General features: G+C 37.4%; 1 protein-coding gene across 4 annotated transcripts in view; it reads left to right on the top strand.

Annotated features, from left to right (window-relative positions):
• The window catches only part of ripor3 (RIPOR family member 3), a 67,772-nt gene that overhangs the window by 25,546 nt on the left and 19,532 nt on the right, over positions 1-22,694 (top strand). For all 4 annotated transcript variants that reach the window (XM_036152029.1, XM_036152030.1, XM_036152028.1 and 1 more), the window contains 11 exons: positions 4,748-4,846; positions 7,258-7,410; positions 10,397-10,475; positions 10,559-10,582; positions 10,673-10,726; positions 10,825-10,974; positions 14,695-14,758; positions 14,843-14,886; positions 16,547-16,672; positions 19,100-19,245; positions 21,587-21,713. In XM_036152029.1, the coding sequence (XP_036007922.1) occupies positions 4,749-4,846; positions 7,258-7,410; positions 10,397-10,475; positions 10,559-10,582; positions 10,673-10,726; positions 10,825-10,974; positions 14,695-14,758; positions 14,843-14,886; positions 16,547-16,672; positions 19,100-19,245; positions 21,587-21,713 (1,065 nt within the window). In that variant the 5' untranslated portion in view covers position 4,748. The remainder of the gene's footprint in view (positions 1-4,747; positions 4,847-7,257; positions 7,411-10,396; positions 10,476-10,558; positions 10,583-10,672; positions 10,727-10,824; positions 10,975-14,694; positions 14,759-14,842; positions 14,887-16,546; positions 16,673-19,099; positions 19,246-21,586; positions 21,714-22,694) is intronic.

Genomic DNA, 22,694 nt, shown 5'->3' with positions numbered 1-22,694 from the left:
CGTTGGTGTTCACTGAAGCGGACGCTAAACCTGCCGAGGCTCAGATGTGACTCAGAGTTGACTGACGTGATTAAATGTTCTGATATGAGGCTCTTAAAGCTGCTGTAGATCGTTTTATTTAATTAATAACTGTTGGTCTTCATCACACTGAGCTGCTGCTTTACTGCGAGGCGTTGCAGAGGGTCAAGCTCAGTCCGGCATTATTTAATTTTGATTTATAATTTAAGCAAACCGGTATTATGATAGTTCTGTGATACATAACTTTTATGTAGTTATAATGGAATTTCTATAGTAGTGTTTTTAATGTGTGAATGCAGTGTGAGACATAGTTTGGACTATGTAGCAGCCAGAGTCTGTACCCAAAGACAAATTTCCTTTGGGAAAAAAAAGTTCATCATCATCATCATCATCATCATCATCATCATCATCATCATCATCATCATAATCCCAGAGACATAGCAGGCTTTTCCCTCTTTGTTTTGCGCTTTTTTTCCACAGGGTCTTGGAACATTCTGGATTGTTTCGCTGGGAGATGCTAATAGCCGTTAGCCGCTTCCTTATTTTATCCCCTCTTGCACATGTGCAGTATGTACTTCTGTTAATATTGTAAATAAACACCAAAGGCTTTATTTGGTAACTATTTGGTCAAAGCATAAAATACCAAAATAACAACTAATAAGCCAGCAGGATGGGAAGATCTTTAATAAAAACATTGTTTGCAATCGGAGTGAGTTACTGACGTATAAATAAAAAATAGTCAAACAACCTGGCTTTGCACCTTTAACACACACTTCACAAATTCAAATGTGTTTAATCTTGAAGTTGAGCTTCTAAAAAGGTTGCTGAGGCAGAAACCGTCACTTAAATCGCACAGATTAAAGTTGCAGAAATGAGTCGAGGTGTAAAATTGCTTGAATCCGAGCGACGATGTAAACATTTTGTGTTTTGAACAGAACGGTATGTCACACCTTTCAGGGGTTTTTGTGTTGAAAAGCATCCATCCTTTTTTTATTCCACATCACATCTAAACACAGCTTTGTGTTCATCTGGTCAATAAATAACATTAAAGTTTGTGGTTGTAACAAATCTTTGGGGCCTTTTAAAAACTTTTACACAGTTTAGGTGCTCTGGCATGGCTCAGACTGAAATGAAGAGCTTGTCTTTAGTTTATTTAAAACGGTTTAATCTGGGTCAGGACGCCAAACCGGGTTACTCTGACCTGCTTGCATTGACGGGATGCCATGTTTATGCCAGTTTATCTGCACACAAAATCACATTTGTATGATTCTAACCACGTTCAGGAGTTATTCAAACGTTTTATTTTCAGTCTGCTGGAACCGAATCAGTCTTTTTTACAACTTTCAAAATCAGCCTGAAGACTCGTTTGTTTCATGCTGCTTTCAACAATAAGACTTCCCCAATGATTTCCTTCTTCTTTACTGCAATTGTTGGCCATGTTTTGATACTAATATTTTAGATTTGTTATGTTTTTAATCTTGATTGTTTTAGGATTTATTAGTCTAGATTTGTTTTAAGCCTTGTTTATTCTAGAACTGTGAAGCACCTTGAGAAGTCTCTTTTAGAGAGTGCTATAAAGATAAAGTTTATTATTATTTATTTTTAATCTTCAGCTGGACATTTAAGGAAGATTTTTTTTAAATAGTTGGAGGAACAACTACAGAGTAATTCTTGGTTTGATTGAATTAATTTGTGATGTTGTTGATGCAACATGTTGCCTGTTTCTTTTCTTTAACTCTTTTGCGTTATTTAAACCCTTAAATTTGTTATTTTATTGCTGTTATTATTGTTTTTTTTTAAATAAACTACAGATTTCATCTTAATTCCATTCTATTTATGCATCTCTGTTCTTAAATCCTCTTTATTTTTGAGAACCTGGCTTAAACTCCTTCAGGATTTTACAATCTAGGCTGTTATTATGTTTGTTTCTGATCAACACAGTTTTTCTCTGTCCTGTTTTTAAGCCTCGTTCGGCTCCATATTTAGTTTTTCTCTCGTTTTTGTTGTTTCCCGTTGCGTCCAGTTTTGATCTTAGGCCAATCACGTTGGGTTATCCTCATTGTGTATGAAATGTACTTTTGAAATAATTGGTTATTTTCCTTGCGAACAGAAGAGGAAGCAGCCCAACGCTCCACGTTTTTATGACAGGTTATCCAAAACTCTCTGGGACATTTGGTTTAATATTCAGAAAGTAGAACGTCCAGCAGCGTAGACATGGAAAATGTGGTTTTCTGTCATTGCACGCCTCCAGAACTGTCCGCCTGGTCCCATAGTTGAGACTTTTGCAGGGTTCTTCTGTGCTAATGGTGATCTGGAGATGCTGAATGCTGCTCTCTGTCCTGTTCTGGATCATCTGACACCATCGTGGTCCTGTACTCTAAAGCTTTGGCGTGACTGTAATGAGGTGAAGATGGGGTTAACCAATGAGAAACAATAAAGAAGCAAAGCATGTTTTTGAAGCTGCAGGATTTACCCTGATTTCGTGGTAAAGGTTTTACACTAAAATTCTTGGTAATGCTCATAGGTTTTCTTTGTAAAGGTTTAAGGCTGTTGCAATAAACCAAAGGTGTCCAACATGTGGTTCTGGGGCCAATGTTGGCCTGCCAGCACAGGTGGTTTATGCAGATGGAGACGTTTTGTTTAATTTTGAATTTTAGACACACTATTGCTTCTCTGTAGATACATACGTAGCAACCACATCCCAAATCTGCTTTTAATTAGTGCTTCAACCCTGGCTAAATAGACTTAGACAACTTCATTTGTCATTTTGTATGCACAGAGTGCGTACAGAACGAAATTTTGTTGCATACAGCTTGTAAATTGTAGTAAAATTAAATTACAGTATAAGGTGCAGCAGAAATAAAGCAAGAGTATTCAAAGAGAGTGATGCAGATCCTGTTCCCGTTGCTTAGACCATTCTATCTTTCTTTTCATATTGCAGAAGAAACATAATGTTTATATATTTTTGTCTTCACACTGTGAGCTTTCTAACCAACGTCAGATTCCTTTATCATGCAACGGGCAACAGTTTAACCACTGATGAAAAATATAACCTTGATCAAACCTTCGGCCCTTTTTAAAGCTTCTCTTTTTCTCTGAGATTTTGGAGAACATGGTTTATAACCAACTAGAAGCCTTTCGGCAGGAAGATTGGGTGATGAATGTTTTTTAATCTGGCTTTAAACATCTTCAATTCAATTCAATTCAATTTTATTTATATAGCGCCAAATCATGAAACATGTCATCTCAAGGCACTTTACAAAGTCAAGTTCAATCATATTATACAGATTGGGTCAGATTATACAGATTGGTCAAAAATGTCCTATATAAGGAAACCAGTTGATTGCATCAAAGTCCCGACAAGCAGCATTCACTCCTGGGGAACCGTAGAGCCACAGGAAGAGTCATCTGCATTGTACATGGCTTTGCTGCAATCCCTCATACTGAGCAAGCATGAAGCGACAGTGGGAAGAAAAACCACCCATTAACGGGAGGGAAAAACCTCCGGCAGAACCGGGCTCAGTATGAACGGTCATCTGCCTCGACCGACTGGGGTTACAGAAGACAGAGCAGAGACACAACAAGAGAAACAAAAAAGCACAGAAGCACACATTGATCTAGTAATCTGTTCTACATTAGATGGTAGTAGCGGGTGAGCCGTCTTCTCTGGATGATGGCACAGAATCTGCATTGTTGAGTGTTTTTAATGAAATCCTTCTGGGAGCATGAGATTCTCTGGTTCTCTTAGATTTAACAGCAGCTTTCGACACAGTGGACCGTCACATTATGACATATTTGAGCGTTGTGTAGGTATTCGACGTACAGCATCGTTATACTCACGGTCTAATTTCAGTGTAATTTGGAAACTTTTCAGCGTAACGGGCCGTTACCTTGCTGGTTGGATGTGCTAATTTACCCCATTCATCCTCCCTGGTATGTTTACCAGATTAAATGTCAGTTTTTAGTCTTGGACTGTGTGAAATCAATTTCTAAATAAATGCGTATAGTCCGGTGCAACTTATGTGCTTATATGTTTTTTTAAAGTCTATTCTCTGAGATCCAGGGAGCCAGTGTAAGGACTTTAGAACTGGTGTTATGTGCTCTACGTTCTTAGTCTTAGTGAGGACGCGGGCAGCAGCGTTCTGGATCAGCTGCAGCGTTCTGATCCACTTTTTAGGCAGACCTGTGAAGACACCGTTGCAGTAATCAATTCCACTAAAAATAAACGCATGGATTAGTTTTTCTAGATCCTGCTGAGACATCAGTCCTTTAATCCTGGAAATGTTCTTCAGGTGATAGAAAGCCGACCTTGTAACTGTCTTTAGATGCTTTTGGAGGTTCAGGTCTGAGTCCATCACTACTCCCAGATTTCAGGCCTGATCAGTGGTTTTTAGCTGAAGCAGCTGAAGCTGTGTGCTAACTTTTGATCTCTCCTCTATTGGTCCAAATATTATTACTTCAGTTTTGTTTTTATTCAGTTGAAGAACATTTTGGCACATCCATGCATTGATTTCTTCTAGGCATTTACTCAGAGCCTGAACTGGTTTATAGTCACCTGGTGACATGGTGATGTAGAGCTGTGTGTCGTCTGCATAGTGATGGTAACGGCTGTAGCATCATCTTTAGCTCCTGAGCTGATCTGGAGTCTCTGTGGGTGCGTTTTTATTTATTTAGAATGTTTCTCAACATTATTTCTCTGTCTTACTTTGCTTTACTCATTGGCCCGCAGGATGTCAGTGAAGCTTCGGTTCAACTCACCGTCGGACGGAGGTCTGGTCCACCGAAGCCGCTCTTTCACCGGGTTCAGCTCGCTGAGTGGTCGACAACGGTGAGTGTTATAACGCCGCGGGCATTGGGAATAAACCCAATTCCTCGTTTTACGTTAAAGGAAAACGTAGCAGTAGGTGTTTGTTTGTCCCTATTTCTGCCACACGACCAGAAAACTTTAATCTAACGAGCTGACCTTGTTGTGTTGCTGTTGATGCCTTTAGTCAGGAAGTAAAACTGAGTGGAGCAGCTTTTTGGAGGTGAGATTAGCATAAATCTGAGCAGTAAAGCTGTGGTTTCAACTCAGACTTTTATCAGAGTATCAGATTATCTCAAGGAACAATCTTCCAGTTTGCCACTGTTTCATGTGTTTTGCATGCACAGAAAGCTGTGTGGCTGTGTTTTGTAGGGCTAGTTCTGAAAATCTCATCTGCATTTAGTGTGCATGGCTTGCAAAACTAAACAAAAAAGGGCAGCAGCTTTTGTCTTTTTTTCTTTTAATATTATTCAAATTAGTAAGTAGTTAATTTTTCCTTTTAACACCATTGAAACCGTTGTAGTAAAAATGGCTTTAGGCTGCTTCTGGCCTTAACGCCACCGTGTTGCCTGTTGATGGGTATTATAGACACACCGGGGATCTTATTGGAAGAACTTTGCTGCCATCTAGTGGTCAAAATGTAAAGTGCATGGCGTTGTGGTTCTGTGAAGCTGTTTTTAGAAATACTGTGGGGCCGGACAGCCTCTACATCTATAGTTTGGTCTGAAATATCTCCAATAAATTCACGAGAGAGCTCGCTGTGGTCCAGCGTGGGGGAAGCTGCGATGGACAGGATCAGCATTAGCCACGCCCAGGGGCGGAGCTAGAGGGGGGCCGGTGGGCAACGGACCCTTACGTAATACAAATGGTCGCAATCCAACCAACTGGAGGAAGAACTTTACAGTAAATAAAAGTAAATTAGATGATAAACAAAGTATAACTCAAAAAACTGAAGTGAGAATTGGAGAAAAGATGAAGAACAGCAAGATTGTTTTATAGGATTAAAAAGACAGCAAACAGGAAATATTTGAGCCTGATTATAACTATACTTCATTATACTTTTTTAAAATAAAAACGATAATGCAGGGAGTTGTGTCCACTGTGGGGAGGATGAAACAGTGGAACTTCCTATATTGGTATGCCAGAAACATAAGAATGAGAGAGGATTTAGTTTAGGATTTAGGAAAATATTAAATAAAGGTTTAACATAAATTAGTACGTAAATTTGACATATAGAGCAAACATATAAATTAATGTAAAAAGGATTTATACAGTTATATTTTTCTAGTACGTGTACAAACAAAAACTTTGAGGGAAATCTTGCTTGAGAAAACAAACAATAACCCTCCACTTATGACGAGTCTGCTGCGCAACACCATGAAACGAATAAATACAGAGTGAAATAAGTAAATTAATTTATTTAACAAAAATAAAATAAAATAATTTCATGCCATGGTTTAAAGGATATAATTAATACATAATTGTTTAACGATGTATTAAATTAATGAATGACACATTTAATTCTTTTATGGAAGATTTAATGGTACATTTATTTCATGTTACATTTCATTATTTCATGGTTTATTTAATGATACATTTAATTATTTTGTGGTTTATTAAATAAATAAATGGTACATTTAATTATTTAATGGTGCATTTATTTATTTCATTTCATTTTCTCATAATTTTTTTGTAACTTTTCATTATTTCATGGTACATTTATTTATTTCCTGACATATTTATTTATCTAATTTAGCATGTTTAACCTCCACAGGACAGTTGTATTGTTAGTTCTGTTGTCTCACATCTACAGGGGGTTTGATTAAGTTAAGTTTGAATTAACTTGGTCTGGTACATAAGCATCACGTTGCTTAAATGGACCAGATCAGTTCCTAATGAGCTGAACGTGATGTAAAATATCTGTTTATCATAGTCGATGATATCGTTTGAGTCAGTTGCAGCCTATATTCCTGTACAACTTTAGCAAATTTAAGTCCTACTATGAAACTTTGCTGGAGGATTCCTCCTCTGATCGTGTTTAGCCTCATGTTTAGACGAGGTTATAACTAGAATATTTATGTTTAAATGAAACTAGTGACACGGGGAGGTTTAATGTAATAAAATCAAACATGAATCCCAATGCTGTTAGCCACTTCCTGTGTGTTTACACTGTGCACAAACATCCAAACGTCCATTTTTCCATCAAACACAGAAGCAGGATTTAAAAAACTGCTCCAGTCCTTCCAGATTGTCTCATGGGACCCATCAGTGAGGCTTTGATGGGAAACAGGAACGCGTCACAACCGTCACACAACACGGATGCTCTTAAACTCTCACCAGTTTCCTTTTCCCCTCCTGGAAAACATCCAGGTTAATAAAAAAAAACGACAGTCACGGCTGAACATGCGTGTCTTTCTGGTTGTTCTGGCTTTTAGGTCTTCCTCTGTACGTGGCTCTTTTCGCTCCAAAGCCTCGATGGGAGGTAAACCTCCCAGAATGCACCTCTCCCCTCGCCGAGAGACAGCAGCTACCTGGTTGCAGCCGGAGCAGGTGGACAGGGTCTTCCAGGCGCTCCGCAACGGACTCAAGTATGTTTCAAAGTGCTGACGATAATAAAAACTAAGAATTAATGGCCAAGGCCTTAAATACCACCAGCTGTTCAAAATCAATAAAGTGGCTCATTTTAAGCAGTTATTGCTAAATATTTTATGGGTTTCAGGAATGGTGCCTGAACTAAACTCATAACTCTTACATTAAAACGTAAATAACTAAATAAATTGGGTATGTTTACACGTAATTTGGTTTTAAGGACTTCTGGGTCTGGTTCTTCGTTTGGGTCGGCTGCAAGCTAACGCCAGACGCTGATTGAGATGTTTGTGATGCCACGTTCTTAAACCATGTTAGTTAGTTCGTTTTTTCTGTTGTTCTTGAAGAAAATAAACACCCGCACTGTCTGAGATCCCAATTAAAATGCTGTCATACCTACAAAGACTGTTTTTTTTTATCAGTGGATCAGTTTTATGACTTATGATTTTTGCACTTAAAATAGGAACAATTCATCTCCACCGTCTTATAGCGAGTGCAGGATTTCTAATTATCTTATTTTAGGGGTAAAAATACTCATTCCAGTGGCAGAAAAGATTATTTACCTGCTCAGATCAAGGACAAATACACTAATTTCAAGAAAATTTCTCTTACTTTTAGTTCCCTTTTTGCAGTGAGCAGTGACGCTGGCCCTGGTCAAATGCTAAAGACGCTGGGGGAAAAAAACCCAAAACAATCCTGTTTATGGGTTTGTCTCGTTAATATACTCTTACTGAAAAGTGTTCCTTTAATTTTTATTCTTTAGTTTATTAGCACAGAATCAGGTGTTTTTGTATTAATAATATAATATTGAAGTGAAAAGAAATTATTTTCGGGTTAATCCTAAACCGCTCTTGATAAACGGTTGCATGTTTCTGCTGAGTTCTGGTGCTTTTCAAACAGATTTAACGTCTAAATCACAACTTTTTGAACTCTGCGAGAAACCTCTGGTAATTTTCACTCAGGTCTTTAAACGGTTGTTTTTATCGCCTTTCTTTCAGTGGATCGGTTTTATGACTTAGACTTAGACGTAGACAACTTTATTGTAATTTTGTATGAACAGAGTGCATAAAGAACGTAATTTTGTTGCATACAGCTTACGACAGTGTAATGAGATTGCAGATGGAATAAGGCAACATTACAATATAAAGTGCAGCAGTGATCAGAACTAACAATGCAGGAGAAAAACAGCGTGCAGAGGAATGTTCAACCATGTTTATGTGCAAAAATAATGGTGCAAAAAGGCATTTGTATGAAAAAGTGCGAGTGCAAAAATGCGGTAAACCTTGAGTTGTGTACTATTTAAATGTATTATAAAGGTTTGGCAACGTTGGTAGCTCCAAATAACGATGCAAATGTGGTGCAGCGTCCAGTTTAGCGTTCAGAGTCCAGAGTATGGACCACTGGTTTGCAACAGTCTGTGTCGTCTGGGCGTTCCAGAGATCGCCTGGAGGAACAAAGGTCTATTGTTAACCTTCCTACATGACAATTAAATAGAAATATGTCCTTTTTCTATTGTTTTATTTTACTTTATTACATTTTCTAACGTGTCCTGTGTGGCAGTGTAGGATTAGGAAAGGCTGTTTTGACACCAAAGAGAGCCCAACAGATTTTTACTATCACAAGTAGAGCATTACTGCTTTCACTGTAGTTTTATTTTATTCTGGGACTGTTTCATGTTCAAAGGACACAAAAACGGGAAGGTAGAAGAGAATAAAAGCAGACAAAAAGATTAGACAAAATATTAAAAGGGAGAGAAGGTTAAAAAAAGAGGAGAGAAAAGGAGAGAAGAAGAAAACATCCTCAGAGTTCGCTTCTACACCTGCAAAGAGAGATATAAAAAGGCCAGCAGAACCAGACGATAAAGTATTATAGGTACAAACAACCAACATCTTGACTGAAGAATATACAGTATTGTTTAATATGACATTTAAAAAGTGACAGCTAAAGATAATAATATGGGTTTTCTGTATAAAAGTGAGTCTATAAGCACCTCACTGCAAAAAGAGAACTAAAAATAAGTAAAATTGTCTTGAAATGAATGTATTTGCCCCTGATTTGAGCAGATAAATAAGATTATTTGCCAATGGAATGAGTATTTTTACTTCTAAAATAAGACAATTAGACATCCTGCACTTGAAATGAGATGATTGAGACGAATCGTTCCTATTTTAAGTGCAAAAAATCTTATTCCATTGGCAAATAATCTTATTTACCTGCTCAAATCAAGGACTAATACTTTCATTTCAAGAATTTTATGTTTTATTTTTAGTTCTATTTTTGCAGTGCTGTAGGTGTTTGTGAGAGTGCGCTTGTGTATTTAAGGTTTATCCATGAGAAAAATGCTCAATAGATGTTTGGAAGAGCTAAAGACCCGCTCCAAGAGCACCGAGGCAGACTTCAGGGGAAACCAGAACCCCAGAAGCCCGAAAAATGTCCTTGAGCAAGGCACTATATCATCTAAACCCATCCTCTCACACTGCAAAAACGGAACTAGAAATAAGTAAAATATTCTTTAAAATGAATGTATTTGTCCTTGATTTCAGCAGATAAATAAGATAATCTGCCAATGGAATGAGATGTTTGCACTTAAAATAGGAACAAGTCATCTCCATCATCTTATTTCAAGTGCAGAATGTCTAAATATCTTATTTTAGGGGTCAAAATACTCATTCCTTTGACAGATAATCTTATTTACCTGCTCAAATCAAGGATAAATACACTAACTTTAAGAACAGTTTACTTATTTTTAGTTCTATTTTTGCAGTGCTGTAGGTGTTTGTGAGAGTGCGCTGTGCGGCTCATTTGTTCAATGTTTGTAGGAGTTTACACCATTTCAGGTGAGATGTGGAGAAAAGCTGCCAAATAACCCCAAATGAGAAAAAAAAAGCACATTTTAGGTTTAATATATGGGTTGACTGGCTTTTGTGACGTCCTAGTCAGCGTAGCTGTGTGGTTCTGTCTGATTTGGGCTTTCTCTCATGTGTGCAGGGAATATCTGGAGGTCCACCGGGCAGAGATGGAGCTCCTGTCTTCACAGCAGAGAGAAACCAAGAGGAACTCCAGACTGGTGGGAAACTGGACAAGAATGTGGTTTAACTGTATTTCTCAGGAATAGTTGTGGTGTTAATGATGCTGTTCCCTCATTTCCAGGCGTTCCTTTATGATCTGGAGAAGGTAAAGATGTTTTAAAATGATCCGCACATTTTTTTAATTCAGTGGCAAAGATCAAAATGACCTGCAGTAACGACATCTCTGCGTTCACAGGAGATCCGAGCGCTGGAGAGACACATCCGACGATTAGAGTTTCAGATCAGCAAGGCAGGTTACGGACGAGTGGATCTCTACATGTTCTAAATAACGTGTCTTCACTGTGGGAACCGTCACCTCTGAGCGGGTTTTTCTCTGCGTCTCTGCAGGTGGAAGAGCTGTATGAGACCTACTGCATTCAGTGGAAGATGTGTCAGGGCGCGGTGAACATGAAGAGGGCCTTCTCGCTCTCTCCGTCCACCAGAGCTTCCAGAGAGAGTCTGCTGGAGCTCAGCCGCAACCACCGGCACAGCCTGCAGGTAACCGCACCGCACCAGGCAGTGACTTATTAAAAGAAAAGGCGAAGCAGTCGTGCCGAAGGGTTCAGGACCTCTGACGGCTGTCCTGCACTGCAAAAACAGACTAAACTAAACTAAAAATTAGTAAAATTTTCTTGAAATGAGTGTATTTGTACTTTATTTGAGCAGCTAAATAAGATTATCTGCCAATGGAATAAGATGTTTGCACTTCAAATAGGAACAACTCGTCTCCATCAACTTATTTCCAGTGCATTATATCTAATTATCTTATTTTAGGGGTAAAAATACTCTTTCCATTGGCAAATAATCTTATTTACCTGCTCAAATCAAGGACAAATACAAAATTTTACTTAATTTTAGTTCTGTTTTTGCAGTGTGGTGGAGTCGGACAACCTGTTCATCCTCTGTAGGGTCTGCGTATCGCCTCACCGTACCACATCGCAAAAACTGAGCTAAAAGTAAGTAAAATGTGCTTGAAATTGGTGTATTTCCCTTGATTTGAGCAGCTAAATAATACTTTTTGCCAATGGAGTAAGATTTTTGCACTTAAAATAGCAACAATTCATCTCCACCGTCTTATAGCGAGTGCAGGATGTCTAATTATCCTATTTTAGGGATAAAAATACTCATTCCAGTGGCAGAAAAGATTATTTACCTGCTCAGATCAAGGACAAACACTAATTTTAAGAAAATTTTCTTACTTTTAGTTCCCTTTTTGCAGTGAGCAGTGGCCCTGGAGCATTTGGTCCTCACTGCAAAAAGGGAACCAAAATTAAGAACATTTTTCTTGAAATTAGTGCATTTCTATTTGATTTGAGCAGGTAAATAAGATTATTTGCCAATGGAATAAGATTTTTGCCCTTAAAGTAGGAACAATTCATCTCCATCATCATTTTTCAAGTGCAGAATATCTAATTATCTTATTTTAGGGGTAGAACTACTAATCCCACTGGCAAATAGTCTTATTTACCTGCTCAAATCAATGAAAAATAGACTAATTTCTAGAAAATTTTACTTACTTTTAGTTCCCTTTTTGCAGTGAGCAGTGACGCTGGTCAAATGCTAAAGACGCTGGGGGGAAAAACCCAAAACAATCCTGTTTATGGGTTTGTCTCGTTAATATACTCTGACTGAAAAGTGTTCCTTTAATTTTTATTCTTTAGTTTATTAGCACAGAATCAGGTGTTTTTGTTTTAATAATGTAATATTGAAGTGAAAAGAAATGATTTTTGGGTTAATCCTGAACCGCTCTTGATAAACGGCTGCATGTTTCTGCTGAGTTCTGGTGCTTTTCAAACAGATTTAACGTGTAAATCACGACTTTTTCAACTCTGCGAGGAGCCTCTGGTCATTTTCACTCAGATCTTTAAACGGTTGTTTTTATCGCCTTCCTTTCAGTGGAGAATTATTTTCTGTCTGCGTCTGATGCAGTTGGTCGGTAGGCTGCTTTGGTAACTAATCCTAATACGCCGGGTCACCTGGGTTCCTCACATTTTCATCTCACGCTGAGTCGTAAAATGTCTTTTTATCCATCCTCATCAGCACAACACTGCAAAATAGGATGTAAGTAAAATCTTCTTGAACTGAGTGTGTTTGTCTTTTATTTGAGCAGGTAAATAAGATTATCTGCCAATGGAATGAGTTTTTACCCCTAAAACAAAAATAATTACATATAGTGCACTTGAAATAAGATGATGGAGATGAGTTGTTCCTATTTTAAGGGCAGAAATCTTATTCTATTGGCAAATCATCTAATTTACCTGCTCAAATCAAGGATGAATGCACTCATTTCAAGAAATTTTTACTTACTTTTAGTTCCCTTTTTGCGGTGAAACCACCTCAACTGGTTCCTTTCAATGCGGAGGAGCAGCGGCTCTACTTTGAGCTCCTCCCCGTCTCTAAAGCTGAGCCCAGCTACTCTCCGCAGGAAGCTCATTTCAGCCATTTGTACCCAGGATCTGGTTCTGTCGGTCCTGATCCGGACCTCGTGACCGTAGGTGAGGGTCTAAACGTAGACGGACTGGTAAATCGAGAGCTTTGCTTTTGAATCAGCTCTTTCTTGACCAAAAACGACCGGATCAGCACCGAAATCCCTGCAAATGCATCCTGTCAATAACAGATCTCAACGTAAATCGGAGACTTTGATTTTTTTTTTTAAGCTGATTATTTTTTCTGTTTTCTAGCCAAATTTTGCCTCCCTGATTTAGGGCTTTCTAATATTATTCACACCCCTCAACCTTTTCCACATTTCACGACGTTAAAACCACAAACTTCATTTCATTTCGCTGGGATTTTTAATGTGATGGACCTCAGCGAATGTCAGTCTGTGGAATATTGATTTAGGCTTTTTTTTTCTTATTTTTAAAATCAGAATTAGCATTTTTAATGCTGAATTTCTCCTACACTGCAAAAACGGAACTAAAAATAAGTAAAATTTTCTTAAAGTTAGCAGAGGTGTCAAGTAACGAAGTACAAATACTTTGTTACTGTACTTAAGTACACTTTTTAGGTATCTATACTTTACTCCATTACTTATTTTTCTTCCTACTTCTGACTTCTACTCATTACATTTTCACACAAGTATCTGTACTTTCTATTCCTTACATTTTTAAAACAAACGTTACTCTTTACTCTTGGCTTCAGTTTAATATTTATAAATATTTATTTCACGTAATGTGCGACATCCAATGCAGATCATTGGCGCCATCCACACCTAGTGAAAACTAGTGTAATTGGATGGGTCATATAACGCAAACACTCATTGGTTAGCTATTTGTCAAATTTGTGCCAAATTAAGCTTTCAATTCATATAGTGGCATTTTTTTAAAGGTTACTTTATACTTTTATACTTTAAGTAGTTTTTGGAGCACATACTTTTTCACTTTTACTTGAGTAAAGAGGTCAAGTGGATACTTCAACTTTTACCAGAGTGTTTTTAAACTGCAGTATCTATACTTCTACTTAAGTAACAAATGTGTGTACTTTTGACACCACTGAAAGTTAGTGTATTTGTCCTTGATTTGAGCAGGTAAATAAGATGATTTGCCAATGAAATAAGATTTTTGCACTTAATATAGGAACAATTTATCTCCATCATCTTGTTTCAAGTGGAGGATGTCTAATTGCCGGAGGTTTTCCTTCCCGTTAATGGGGAGTTTTTCTTCCCGCTGTCGCTTCATGCTTGCTCAGTATGAGGGATTGCAGCAAAGCCATGTACAATGCAGATGACTCTTCCTGTAGCTCTACGCTTCTCCAGGATTGAATGCTGCTTGTCGGGACTTTGATGCAATCAACTGGTTTCCTTATATAGGACATTTTTACCAATCTGTATATTATGATTGAACTTGATTTTGTAAAGTGCCTTGAGATGACATGTTTCATGATTTGGCGCTATATAAATAAAATTGAATTGAAATTGAATTGAATTGAATAAATTATCTTATTTTAGGGGTTAAAATACTCATTCCATTGGCAGATAATATTATTTACCTGCTCAAATCAAGGACAAATACACTAACTTTAAGAACATTTTACTTATTTTTAGATCCGTTTTTGCAGTGTATTTAATCTACTTCTAAAACGTTAAGGTGCTGCTCCCTTCAGATATGGGGATTAGAGTTTTAAACAGAAGAATTCTTTAGTACGTTCCACCGCTGACATCTGATTGAAGTGTAGAAACATTTAATTTTGTCCTCTCGCTGCTCCTGCTGCTGTGTCCAGGACATGTCCACCATGGAGGAAGATTTGGAAATCCTCCTCGGGGAGCTGCACATCAAAATGAAGGGTAAACCCGCCGAGCGGCGAGCCGCTCATCAGTTTCTCGCCGTCTTTCTGTCCTTCGTCCAAAAATGTTTTATTTCTCTTGCAGGACTGATCGGCTTCGCTCGGCTCTGCCCCGGAGACCAATACGAGGTGAGCTGCCCCTCCGCGGGCCGTACGTTTCAACATCTGGGTCTCAAACATCTGGGCTTAGAGTGAAAATAACGCTGCATGCGGGGAAGCGGTGCAGGAATTACATTCCCTCCATAATAACAGGAACAACTAAAATAAATACGGTAGTAAATACGGTAAATACTGACGATAAGAACGCAGAAGAAAAAAGGATGAAGAAACATCCTCCATTGTCCCTCAGTGCAGGTCTATAAACAGCAAAGTGACAAATGGAAGCACGCAATTACAAATACAGATACTAAAGAGCAAAAAATATACAAAACTCTACAATGAGGTTAAATTCACAACATGAGAAAAAAAAACTGTACAGTTATTAAACTTTAAGGAAACGTGCAACTGAGAAAGATGCGTTTAAAAAGCACTGACTGTGCTCTACATGGGCGCAAAAATAAGTACGACTATTGCCAAGAAAACGGTACAAATAATAAACAACGGAGAACAAACTTCTGGGAAAGAATCTACACTGCAAAAAAATGGAACTAAAAATAAGTAAACTTTTCTTGGAATTAGTGCATTTGTCCTTGATTTGGGCAGATAAATAAGATTATCTGCCTATGGAATAAGTATTTAGACCCCTAAAATAAGACAATTACTGCACTAGAAATATGATGATGAGACGAGTTGTTCCTATTTTAAGTGCAAAAATCTTATTCTATTGGCAAATCATCTTATTTACCTTCTCAAATCGAGGATAAATACAATAATTTCAAGTTAAGTTAATTTAAGTTCCATTTTTGCAGTTTGTTGAGTTTGCAGAGATGGTTCTAGACTCCTACGGCTGCAGGGAGGAAGGATCTGTGATGAGGCCCGGTGCCGATGGAGATCTCCAGCTCTGCTAACGCGGCGGCGGCTTATTCCGCCGTTTAGCAACCAAAACATCTGTACATGAGAGGAATCGCGTGCAAATGACTAGACTAAGAGTCTGGACTCTGGGTTCAGATCCGTCTCCCTCGAGTCCAGGTTTATTTCTTCAGCACGTTTAGAAACAGCTGCAGGTAACGGCAAAGTTGCAAAAGGAGAAAATAAAGACCCGGGAGGCTGTCCATTCTGGGTCTTATAGGTCAACAATAAAACGAACAGGAACCCAGTGAAGCGACGTAGAGACCAGGAAACCGTCTGTTAATACCTTTAACACTGCAAAAAGGGAACTAAAAGTAAGTCATGTTTTCTACAAATTAATGTATTTGTCCTTCATTTGAGCAAGTAAAAAAGATAATCTGCCAATGGAATAAGATGTTTGCACTTAAATTAGGAACAACTCATCTTCATCATCTTATTTAAAGTGCAGGATGTCTAATTATCTTATTTTAGGGGTCAAAATACTCATTTTATTGGCAGATAATCTTATTTACCTGCTCAAATCAAGGAGAAATACACTAATTTGCAGAAGATTAGACTTAGTTTTAGTTCCCTTTTTGCAGTGTAGTCAGACGGAGAGCTGCAGCCGTCCTGTGAGGTAAGAGCATGGATCACCTGTCGGACATCTTTAAAGGACAAAAAAAAGATTTCAAAATAAGAAAAATGTTCAAATATAAACTCTAAGTCCACTTTTTAAGCACTTTTTCAGGTGTAGAAGCTGGACTTGGTCAAAGCTGATGTGTTTGTGTTGTCACCTGGACAGGTGGTGGTGCGGCTGGGCCGGCAGCGATGGAAAATCCGAGGCAGGATCGAGTCAGACGACTCTCAGTCCTGGGACGAAGAGGAGATGGTCTTCCTCCCCCACATATACCACAACTTTGAAATCAAGGTTGGTGGAGCAGCGAGACGGCAGCTCAAGCTGTGGCGTTCAGGGACCGCGCGTCATTCCGCCGTCAGCAGTGAGCTTCGTTAACGCTGCAGAAACTAAAGCTAATTAATATTAGGCCTCCTGTGAGAATAAGACGAGAAATATTTTTAATTTATTGCCGTGACGAATCAGAAGCTGTCAGTAGAAAGCTGCTCCATTTTTTTAATTATCAAGGTTTAAGTTGTAAAAAAAATCCCTGATTGTGTGGTTGATCAGCAAGGCTGTGCTGCATTGTTTCATATTTACTCTACAGATGTGCAGATCCAGTGTTTTATTGTTAATTCTTCATTTTATAAGAAAATGTATCCATCCTCTTTTCAGATGTTTTGTTTTTCTTTTTAAACCTCAAAATAGAATTAAAATCGTGGTTCTTTAAAAAAAATAATAGATTTTTTTGTCCTGTACATTTTCTTCACATTGGAGGAAAACCTTTGCACTTTTCTTAGAATAAAAACAAAAGAACGATGTTTTAGCTGCTCTCGGACAACTGTCACACTGCAAAAAGGAAACTAAAAGTATGTAAAATCCTCTTTAAATGGGTGTATTTTTCCTTAATTTGAGCTGGTAAATAAGACTATTTGCCAATGGAATACTATTTTTGCACTTAAAAAAAGAATAACTCATCTCCATCTTATTTCAAGAGCAGTATATCTAATTATCTTATTCTAGGGGTAAAAATACTCATTCCACTGGCAAATACACATATTTAGCTGCTCAAATCAAGGAAAAATACACTAATTTCAAGAAAATGTCCTTATTTTTAGTTCCCTTTTTGCAGTGCAAAGTACGGAGTTGCTCACAGAGCAGCAGCAGCAAATACAGTCTCTCCCTGCAAATTTAATTATGAAGTAAAATGGTGCTTCTTTAAAATATTTTTATGGTATATTTTCTTCTTATTTTTTCCAAAATGTTATGTAATATTTGCCGCCCTAAGCACGGTTTGTTTAGGTGGACTGACAGAAAGATAGTAAATTATTACAATAGTCAAGCCTTGACGTAACAAACGCATGGACTTAGTTTTTCAGCGTCACTCATGGACAGAATATTTCTAACTTTTGCAATATTCCAGGGGTGAAAAACTTAATAAAGTTTAGCAAATTGTCTGAGCAAATATCAGCTGCATAACACTGGACAGCAGTAAATATTTTAAGATTATTCAGCAACTGTCACGTTTAGATCAATAAAGCTTTCATCCAGTCCCTCACGCACCTCATTTTTCTGACGGGGAAATCTTTCACGTGAGTTTAGTCAATTTATTCATTCATTTTTTTAGTTTCTTGACCTTGCAAATAGCAAAGCTCACTGAAATTCACATCTTAACATTTAGATATGAAGCAGAAGATCAAATACAAACATGTGCAACACGTTTAGACGCGTCTTTTCAAAAGCAACACCTGTGATCACGGCTCAATGCACTGCAAAAAACGGAACTCAAAGTAAGTAAAATTTTCTTAAAATGTTTGTAGTTTTCCTTGATTTGAGCATGTAAATAAGACTATTTGCCAATGGAATAAGATTGTTGCACTTAAAGTAGGAACAATTCATCTTCATCATCTTATTTCAAGTGCAGAATAGCTAATAATCTTATTTTAGGCGTAAAAATACTCACCCCATTGGCAAATAGTCTTACTTAGCTGTTCAAATCAAAGAAAAATATACTCATTTCAAGAAAATTGTACTTACTTTTAGTTCCCTTTTTGCAGTGCAAATAAGTAAAAAATTTTTTTAAATAAGTGTGTTTGTCCTTGATTTGAGCAGGTAATTAAGATGATTTGCCAATGGAATAAGATTTTTGAACTTAAAACAGGAACAATTCATCTCCATCATCTTATTTCAAGTGTAGTATGTCTAATTGTCTTATTTTAGGGGTCAAAATACTCATTCCATTGGCAGATATTAAGGATAAATACACTAAATTTAAGAACATTTTACTTATTTTTAGATCCGTTTTTGCAGTGTGTGCAAGAAATGTGAACCTGCGTCTGCCCCAGCAGCTCTTCAGCATCAGGCTGAGCTTTAAGGAACAGTTTCTGTGCTCGTCTGGAACACTGCAAAAACGGATCTAAAAATAAGTAAAATGTTCTTAAAGTTAGTGTATTTATCGCTGATTTGAGCAGGTAAATAAAATTATCTGCCAATGGAATGAGTACTTTGATCTCTAAAATAAGATAATTAGACATACTGCACCTGAAATAAGATGATGGAGATGAGTTGTTCCTATTTTAAGTGCAAAAATCTTATTCTATTGGCAAATCATCTTATTTACCTGCTCAAATCAAGGACAAATACAGTAATTTTAAGAACATTTAACCTATTTTTAGTTCTGTTTTTGCAGTGAAGGAAAGTAATCCTGAAACCTGCTTTTAACCCCCCCCCCCTCTCTCTCAGGTGATGGAGGCGAAGGGTCTGGGCTGGCTGCTGGTGGGTGTGGTAACCTGTGCCAGCGTGGACTTCTTCGTGGCGCGGCCGCAGCTGATGTTGGTGGACATCACTGAGCTGGGAACCATCAAGCTGCAGCTGGAGGTCACCTGGAAGTACGGAGCCAACGCACACATCTCTCCCCCCCCACCACGCATCACAAATCAAAGCAATCCATGTGCAACGCTGCCGGGGCGGCGGGCGAAGCGAGCAAAGCCGTGGCTTAATCTGTTCCTCATGCCAGGGTTGACGGTTTAATAGGGAGAGGAGGAAGATTTAGGTGGGTGGAGTAAAATTTCAAGAAGGAGCCGCAGGTTAAGGGAGCCGGTGAGAACAGCTGGCTCTTATTTGTAGGGTAAGAAATGTTAAACTGGTCAAAATGTTCGTTTTTGACCTTGCACTGCAAAAACGGATCTAAAAATAAGCGAAATGTTCTTAAACATAGTGTTTTTGTCCTTGATCTGAGCAGGTAAATATGATAATTTGCCAATGGAATGAGTATTTTTACCCCTAAATTAAGATAATTAGACATCATGCACTTGAAATAAGATGATGGAGATGAATTGTTCCTATTTTAGGTGCACAAATCTTATTCTATTGGCAGATCATCTTATTTACCTGCTCAAATCAAGGACAGATGCACTCATTTTAAGAAAATTTTACTTATTTTTAGTTCCGTTTTTGCAGTGTGTGAGCGTCTCTTTCCGCGTGGCAGGGCAGCTGTTTAACTAAAAACTGCTAAAAATAACTAAAATTTTCTTGAAATGAGTGCATTTATCCTTGATTTGAGCAGGTAAATAAGATGATTTGCCAATGGAATAAGATTTTTTGCGCTTAAAATAGGAACAACTCATCTCCATCATCTTATTTCAAGTGCAGTATGTCTAATTGTCTTACTTTAGGGGTCAAATACTCATTCTATTGGCAGATAATCTTATTTACCTGCTCAAATCAAGGACAAATGCACTCATTTCCAGAAAATTTTCCGTATTTTTAGTTATTCAAGGGAATCTGTATAATCTGATATTTCTCAGTGTCATCCATTAAATTATCTTAAATTATCATAGAGTCAGATAAAGAAATGGGAATAAACTCCTGCAGGTTAGAAAGAGCCTTGGTTTTAAAACACCACTTCCTCCCTTAAGTCCAATCACAGGTCGTGTTTAAACAACTCAGCAGAACATTTTACAATCTACAACATGATCAAAACTTATATTTCAAGAAATTATTTTGCTGCTTAAATAAAAAAAATTAAAAAAAATTAGACACTATAAGACAGCCAGGAATGTAAAGACTTCAATACAAGTGGATTATTTTATTAGAAACATTGAAATCATTCCAGCCAGTCTGATTTCAATGTAGAGATTCTGCTCTAAAGCAGAAAAGATTTAAAGTCAGCTGATTTCTTTGTAGTTTGAATAAAAAATTTTAACGTTTCCTGTGATTTGGTCTTTTCCTGATTTTCCTGTCCAGACTTTAGAGGCTCCAGATTGAAGAGTTTCCCTCATTTCTCTCCTAAAAGATGATGAGACTTCGACTTCCTGCTGCGTTTTTACAAATCGCTATAAATTTAGCTTCTCAACGACAAAATTCAGTTATCGACAGAAAAACAACGTCTACTTTGTTTTATACATGCGTGGTAACGATACGCCAGCATCCTGTCGTACCGCAAGTACAGTAAACGCCTCAATAAGCAGCAACACTGCAAAAACGGATCTAAAAATAAGTAAAATGTTCTTAAAGTTAGTGTATTTGTCCTTGATTAGAGCAGGTAAATAAGATTAGCTGCCAATGGAATAAGTATTTTGACCACTAAAATAAGATAATTAGACATCCTGCACTTGAAATAAGATGATGGAGATGAGTTGTTCCCATTTTAAGTGCAAAAATCTTATTCCATTGGCAAATCATCTTATTTACCTGCTCAAATCAAGGACAGATACACTAACTTTAAGAACATTTTACTTATTTTTAGTTCCATTTTTGCAGTGAAGACGCAAGTTTTAATAAACTCTGCAGGTTGGATATTTAGAAAGGATGAGCTCAAAGACTCAATATGATTCAATTTCCTCCTGAAAGAGCGTAGAGCCACAGTGGACAGTCGTCTGCATTGTTGATGTACTTTGCAGCAATCCCTCATACTGAGCATGCATGAAGCGACAGTGGAGAGGAAAACTCCCCTTTAACAGGGAGGAGAACCTCCAGCAGAACCAGAACCAGGCTCAGTGTGAACGCTCATCTGCCTCCACCCACTGGGGCTTAGAGAAGACAGAGCAGAGACACAGAAAGCACAGAAGCTCACATTGATCCAGGAGTACTTTCTATGTTAGAGAAGACAGAGCAGAGACACAGAAAGCACAGAAGCTCACATTGACCCAGGAGTACTTTCTATGTTAGATGGTAATAGTGGATGATCTGCCTCCACTGGATCAAATATCTGATGTGTTTTCTGTGCAGCCCGTTTGACGGCGGTGAGAAGATGAAGCCGCTGTCCGTCAGCAAACAGTCGGTGTCGAGCAGGAAGGGTTCAATTTACAGCTGGACGGCGCCGAACACCCCCTCCTTCACAGAAAAGTACTTTATGGTGAGTACAAATACGTACTAGGTGGAAAATGGGTTACAGCGCATCAACATGAAACCTCATCAGGGCGTTTCAAAGTAAAGATTCTTCTCTTGAAAAGCTAAACAACATTAAAAATCTACGTTTTATACTGTTATAAAATCAGTCTTTGTAATAAAATGTATGAATTAAAATGTTTGAATCTTCTGCAAAGCTGGAAATCTATGAATGCAGTAAAATCAAACGTTCCAGTGTAAATAAAACCCAAAATAAACAGAATGGAAGTGAATCTATTTAATAAAACAGATTAGGGCTGGGCGATATGGACCAAAAACAATATCTCAATGTTTTTAGTGCTGATATGTGATACGCTTCACTTCATATGTTTTTCTTTTCATGTAGTAATTACGAAAATGCACCTCTGAATTAAAGCTTTATCCCAAATAACAAACAGATGTAGATAAATATGACAAGAGGTTGAAAAATAACCTACTGCAATATATAAAAGTATAATTCTAACACGACATGGATCCTCTCAATATGAACAATATAGTCTCATACCTCTTTTTTTTTAATCTCGATATCTTTAAAATCTCGATAGAGTATATTTAATATTTTACTATATAGTTTATATATAAAATATATTTTATATTCTCTCTCTTTCTCTCTCTCTCTCTCTCTCTCTCTCTCTCTCTCTCTCTCTCTCTATATATATATATATATATATATATATATATATATATATATATATATATATATATATATATATATATATATATATATTGTTTATGACATTTATTTATGCTTGGCCAGTTAAAACTATAAATATATAACAATTTTATTTTTTCTCACAACCATTAAAAACTAACATGTCCACACTGCAAAAACAGATCTAAAAATAAGCAAAATGTTCTTAAACATAGTGTTTTTGTCCTTTGAGCAGGTAAATAAGATCATCTGCCAATGGAATGAATATTTTGATCCCTGACATTTAGCACTTGAAAT

This window comes from Fundulus heteroclitus, chromosome 20 (assembly GCF_011125445.2).
Source record: "Fundulus heteroclitus isolate FHET01 chromosome 20, MU-UCD_Fhet_4.1, whole genome shotgun sequence".
Lineage (NCBI taxonomy): Eukaryota > Metazoa > Chordata > Actinopteri > Cyprinodontiformes > Fundulidae > Fundulus > Fundulus heteroclitus.
This window is presented reverse-complemented; position numbering and strand designations above follow the sequence as displayed.